General features: G+C 49.8%; 1 protein-coding gene across 1 annotated transcript; it reads right to left on the bottom strand.

The window, feature by feature from the left end:
• Window positions 1–1,281: 1,281 nt before the first annotated feature.
• On the bottom strand, window positions 1,282–5,777 carry LOC147903560 (uncharacterized). Its single transcript, XM_087399840.1, has 2 exons — window positions 1,743–5,777; window positions 1,282–1,505 (listed from the first exon to the last, which is right to left on the bottom strand). The coding sequence occupies exon 1, from the start codon at window positions 5,326–5,328 to the stop codon at window positions 2,284–2,286; it is 3,045 nt and encodes a 1,014-aa protein (XP_087255966.1). The 5' UTR covers window positions 5,329–5,777; the 3' UTR covers window positions 1,282–1,505; window positions 1,743–2,283.
• Between the last annotated feature and the right edge of the window lie 790 nt (window positions 5,778–6,567).

The following is a 6,567-nucleotide window of genomic DNA, read 5'->3' as shown; positions in this document are numbered from 1 at the left end:
AATAACCGACCCCAGTTCTCTTGCCTTTTGCAACTAACTGCTAAGCAATCTCAGGCTTAAATCGAGAAAGCCATCAATTTTCAGCAGCCATTTTGCCAAGGGTACTAACAATTAGAACAATAATTTGTCAGGGATGGTGCACCCTCCTTTTGAAAGGGTCCCAAATGCAGCCATCAATCTCCAAATGGGTCTATCCACATGAATCACCAGACAGATATTCAAACTTCTCTCAATGGGTTGAGCAAATACCTGTACAGATGCAACATACTACAGCAGCTGCATGTTTATACTTACGACTACAATAATTGGTGACACAAATTCCATTTCATTCAAGTTTTAACTTCCCCAGACAGCAGTGCTTCAAAAATGCTTCGAGTGGAGACTTGAGCGGTGTAAGAGTTCAGTCAGTCTTAGCTGTATTTTCTACCCACTCCAGCTTATGGATACAGTCTGTTACCATGGCCAATGTACTATGTAAATATCCGAGTGGAGGCTTGAGCGGTGTCAGAGTTCAGTCAGTTTTAGCTGTATTTTCTACCCAGTCCAGCTTATGGATAGTCTGTTACAATGGCCAATGTACTATGTAAATATCCTGGCTAGCTAACATTTTTTTGGGCATGATTTTCTCTGCAGAATTGAATAATGCCATGATTGAGTACAGTGCAGTATTGAACTTCAATTAAGAACTATGTAATTATTGGATTTGGGCATCTGGCATACATCTAACAATTTCCCAGGGTTGCGACGAGGCATTTCAATGATTACTCCATTCTGAGACATCAATCTCCAAATGGGTCTGTCCACATGTATCACCAGACAGATATTCAAACTTCTCTCAATGGGTTGGAGCGAATACCACATACTACAGCAGCTGCATGTATATGCTTACGACTACAATAATTGGTGACATTTTCATTCAAGTTTAACTTCCCTAGTGCTTCCCAAACGCTTCGAGTGGAGGCTTGAACGGTGTCAGGCCCTACTGAGAGTTGAGTCAGTTTTAGTTGTATTTTCTACCCACACCAGCTTATGGGTACAGTCTTTCACCACGGCCAATGTACTTTGTAAATTTCCTGGCTGGCTAACATTTTGTTGGGCATGACTTTTCTCTGCAAAGTTAAATAATGCCATGATTTAGGCCAGTGCAGCATCGAACTTCAATCCACTGGTATGTAATTATTGAATTTGGGTGTCTTGCATACATCCAACTATTTCTAGGGTTGCAGTGGGGCACTTCAAAGACTACACGATTCTGAGACATTCAAAAAATTCCTGCAGATCTGGATCAAAGGCCACAATTGATTACAAAAAAGAGGCCCCAATGTCACTTTCCACAATATGCCATAATTTGCAGCACCAGAGAAGATGTGCTTTGATTAACCAAGAAATCAAAGGCAGGTAATCTTGGTTCTCTCCTCATCTTAACGTCTCTGCACAGGATGATCATTACAAGCAGAAAAATTGCATTTGCCCCAATAGTGGCCTCTACTGAGGCTGACGACTTGCTGCAAACCATCATCCACTACAGAAAAACCACAGCTCTCTCTCAGTCTAGTGTCAAGGACTGCACATGTCCAAACTCTTCAACTTCAGATCATTCAATCATTGTTGAAGAAATTGCTTGCACAGTAATAGCTAACTCCAGAAGTGTGAGCATAAAACAGAATGTATTGCCTCTATCCTGTTTGTTTCCTCTACAGCAAGAACAGAAGAATACTATACAAGGCTGATAGGAGCAATACATTCTGTTAACCGCTTCCATTCTGTAAGTTCAGCCTGTTAGTTGTCGTCATCCTTCCTGTGCAATTGTGTTCCGCACGCAAATACCAATTTGGAGGAACAAAACACATGATGAGCAAAAGCAAACTGGGAAACTCAATGGCATAACACAGACTTATGCCTTCAGTTGCCTCATTAGAAAAAATTTCCAAAGCAATACCACTGCCTTTAAGATGAAATGCATTCATGCCTGTCAGCAGAACAGCCACTGTTTTCCTCTGGCCCAGTCTCATCTGGAATACTAAACTGATACCTCGGACAACTATTTTGCTTGGCAGGGGCAAACATCAGGACGTTGAAATTAGGGACTCTGCTGCCGCTGGTGCTCAAACTCCCCATAAAGTCTATCACACTGCCCCATGAAAAACATGCAGCATTCAAAGCCCTCAATACTCACCCTCTACACCTGCCAGAGGCATAATGAATCCATATGCAGCCTAGTAGCACATGCTCTTCTCCACTGCAGTACGGCAAGAGCAATGCGGCACGGCTTGGACTCTTCAACTAAATCACTTCTTCAATGTGATCGCTTGGAGACTGAAGGTGACCAAGCTCCCAGGTCACAAAACCTGGATCAAGAAACCTTGCCACAAAGGTCCACATTTTGTATACATCCTCAAAGTCTGATAATAGTCCTAAAGCAGCCGTTACCACTTCAACCTTCAAGGGTGTGTTTGGGAGCTTGTTTGGCACGCGGTTTGGCTTCATATCAAGGAAACCAGGCACAGGCACATCCATGCAGTCATCCGAAAAATGGATGTTTCTGAGGAATCCCAGACCCAGAGAGATATTGGTCTGGTCAGCCAGCATCCGAACAAGCTCTGGATGTAGTAAGTTACCTTCCTTATCGAATAAATTGAATGCCACAGATGCCCCCCTGTCATATCGAACCTGAGGGCCATATATCCTCACTAGAGAGATGCCACTGTGAGGATGCCGAAGCCTTATCAAGGAGCTGATCAGCCAGTTGATGAGACACCGTTGCCTGAAGCTGGTTTTGTTGAGACCCAACAAATCTGCATGATCGAGACTTCTGCAGATCAACTGCGGCTCTTCGCCTATTATGTTTTGCTCGACAGACTCTTCGTCACTCCTAAGTTCATTATCTTCCTCAAAGGAGAGAGCTTCCTCACCATCTGAATCCTTTGAATCGAAAGGAAAGGATTCATCAACCAAACTGGAAGAAAAGACCTTCCCAAGGGAGAGCCTATCACCATTCCTCCTGCCTAGAAGTCTGAAATCCCCTTCTGTTTCCCTGCATATGGCATTCTCCTTCAGGCTCGAGGTCATCATAGATGCCTGCTCTTTTCCCAATGACTTGTCAGAAGTAAAATTACATGTTGGGATTAATCGAGGATTTGAGTTGAGGTCATCTACTGGATAGTCTTGCTTTTGTGACTTACAACCTTCAGCTTCAATGTCCATCTCGTCTATGGTTTCCAAGCACCCTTTAGGGCCTGCTCTGTCTTCATAAGGTCCGTCCACACTTTGTGCAAGGATCTCACCTCCTACAATCCTCGTGGAATCCTTGTTGCCATGCTCCTTTCTTTCGAAAATTAAAGGCAAATCTCCGTTCTCCAAACATGATTGGCCCTTTCCTGCCTGCGTTGGGAATATCACCAACCGATCGGATGGAGCCTCCTTGATGCATTTCTCCCCAAGTCCGAGGAAGATTGATTGCCTCTTTGGGAGATGAAAGTCAGTGATAGCACACTTACCTTGATCCAGCAACTCCATCTTGTGGGCTGCAGTAGAGAGCTTGAGCAAATCCAATCTCTTATCCCCATCTTTGAAAACCGGGAGCTCCTCCCCTGAGCCCTCTCCACTGTTGACAACACGTCCGGTGTGCAGGTGCAACAGACCGGAACAGAGCTCCTTGATCCGGCTTCGAGGATGGTGCAGATCTCTCTTTGCAGAGAGATGGTGTGCAAGGGAGAGGGCATGATTCGCAGGCTCATCATGCACGGCAGCGCTGCTGCTGCGTAGAGGACCACTGAAAGCATCCTCGGAGATGGAGTTCCTGCTGGCAGTGTCAAGAGGGCTCGGGCCCAGCTCAATGCAGAAGAGGTTGTCTGTGACATCTTCTTCGCTGAAGACAGGGCTACGGCTGATGCCACCGAGGGAAGCCAAATCGGAGGCCATCTCCAGATCGTCGCAGGCAGAGCTTGCGTTGTCGTGGAGGAGATTGGGGCCGAGGGGACCTGAGAAGGAGCTCACGAAGGGTCGATGGAACTCGAATGGAACTGGAGTGCTCTCCTCAGCATCGCCCACAATCTCTGCTTGCTGCTGCTGCTGCTGGTGCTCCTCGACGGAAGCTCCAGATGAGGAGGCGCTGAGGAGCCACTGGTTGGAGAAGGGGACGATCCTCACCATGCCGGAGACGGGAGCTCCGGAGGGATCCTGGATGGTCTGAGCGACGGAATTCTTGATGAAGAGGCAGCCGAAGCCGGAAGGATCGCCACCGAAGAGCTTGTAGAAGGAAGCGACGACGAAATCAGGCCGGAAGAGAGAGAGCGCGAGGGAGTCCATGTCCTTGGGAGCCAACGCCGAGGCATCGAGCAGGACGTGCCATCCCCTCTGCTGCGCCATAGCCATCCACTGATACGAATACTTGCTGCCGGAGACTCTAGATTGCACAGGGAACGCGAACAATCCCTTCGCCATCGCCACCTCCTTCTTCCTCCTCATCCCCCTCCTCTTCCTCGCCTCCACCAGCTCCTTCCTCAGCTCCCTCGAACATACCCTCAGCGTCGGCCACCTGAACCTCGCCTTGCTCACCCTCGCTCCCCTCTCCCTCGCCCTCTGCTCCATCCACCCCACCGACTCGCTCTCGTAGTCGTACATCGTCACCAGCCTCCCGCTCTCCTCCCACGGATACGCGTCCGCCAGCAGCCGGAACGTCGCCCCCCGGCTCTCCGTGAACACCATGCTGTAGTCCGACTCTTGGATGTTGAGGTACTCCATGATCCTCTTCCGGACGTCGCACTCCATCGTCCCCTCCGGAGCGGCGCCGAACAGGGCATGCGAGCACAAGTTCGCGGAGATCTCCACCAGCGCGAACGACGCCGACTCCCATTGCTGCTGCTGGAGATGCGAGAAGAGGCCGAAGCCGCAATAATCCAAGCACGCCAGCCCGCTCTCTTCCAGATGCGAGTACTCTTGCTTCCTCAGCTCATCCAGGACTGCGGTCTCCATGAACCTCGGATACATCTCCCGGAACCTCGCGTACGCCTGCTCGCATGTCGGCAGGCTCTCGTAGTCTGTGAAGACGCCCTCGGTCCCGCTTGCTGTGGTTCGCAAGAATTCCCGATGAGCCTGCGAGCTCGATCTCCGAAGCTGCTTCCCCTTCTTATTATTGCCCCCAGCAGCCTGGCGTGCTTCTTTGTCATCGCCGAGTCTTGCTGCGGCTCCCTCGCCACCCAGCCGTCTCGGGACATTGTCTTTCCGGCTTAACGGGGTCGGCTCAACAACCTGGTCAAGCGAGCTGTGCCTCTTCTTCTTCGGCTGCGGCAGGAAGGAGGAGCAGAGGGTTATGGGTTTGCAAGGCATGAGCTCCGATTGGGAGGGCTCTCAAACAGTCGCCTGTGCTGAGTGAAGCTTATATGGAGAGGGAGAGGGAGGATCACTAGCGATCGGGCAAAAAAGGTCTTAGTGTCTCCCTCTCCCTCTCTCTGCGTCAAGTGTTCCCTTCACCGGAGCTGGGTCTTAAAAGCAGCAGCAGCAGCTGCTGCGAGGCACACGTCGAATTGAAAGAAGAGGTCGGGGAAGGAGGAAAGTCGAGTAAGGATGGATCTACATGGCGGGGATTGCTCCGGGAGTTGGAGCCACAAGATAAAGGGCGGATGTCAAAGCGAAGGAAGGGAGCAAAGAGGTGGAAAGGGGCATGGGGAAGCGGACTATTAAGGCCATCACATCAAAGATGGAGAGGAGTGACGAGGGAGGAGATGAGCGGCAGGGGAAAACAGCAATCTCGAGAAGCAAAAAAGCTCAAGAAGAAGAAGAAGAAGCAGGAGCAACTGCAGATGATGAAGATGATGAAATATGGATTTTCAAGGTTTTCAGGTTTGGGCGGGGAGACAGAGGCTCCCAGGCGCAGACAAAAACTCCCCCATGTGACCTCCCCCTTCCAAGGGACATATTGGAAGCCCCTCTCTCACCCTCGGCACCTTTTTCAAGCCCGTCGGGCAGCCTAGGCTGATGTGGCAAATGGAAGGCCAAACCTTGCCTAACCCTTGCAATCGGACTGCACATTCAGGTAAGGGGGAGGCAAGGATCTGGCCCGCATCCCTTCTTGCTCTCACAAAGCATGTGCCCATAACTCTAGCGGAGTCCAACAAACTTCAGGTAGCAGGCAACTCTCCAAACGGAAGGGAGAGGGAAGGGAACATGTGCCCAACCTATCTGTGGTAAAACATTTTCACAGCTCAAGAGCTCAAGTTTTCCTCACAATGGAATGCTCGCCTAGCTGCCCACAATTTCCAAATTCCGGCCTAGCATTTCCACTCCTGGATTGGGTGAACCTTTTGGACTCGACATTTATACCCGAAACTGCTGCTTCTACGGCCTCATCGATGAAGCTAAGCAATGCCACTAGCTCAGTAGGTTTGTAAGTGATGCAACAGGGAGCAGATTCCATCAAGGGATTGTAGTCCAACACACGGGCACACAATTTGTGGTACCCGCCCATCCAATAGCCTCCCAACTCCAACCTTGACGCGGGGTGCTACTCTAACTTGTCAGGGAGCGGTTCACATGGAGGGTCACATGGAGTTTCTCTCTTTTCTTTCT

Source organism: Dipteris shenzhenensis, chromosome 3 (genome assembly GCF_047967505.1).
Source record: "Dipteris shenzhenensis isolate YYH24624 ecotype China chromosome 3, Dip_SZ_1.0, whole genome shotgun sequence".
Classification (NCBI taxonomy): Eukaryota; Viridiplantae; Streptophyta; class Polypodiopsida; order Gleicheniales; family Dipteridaceae; genus Dipteris; species Dipteris shenzhenensis.
Note: the sequence above shows the minus strand (reverse complement) of the source record. Positions and strands in the feature narration are given on the sequence as shown.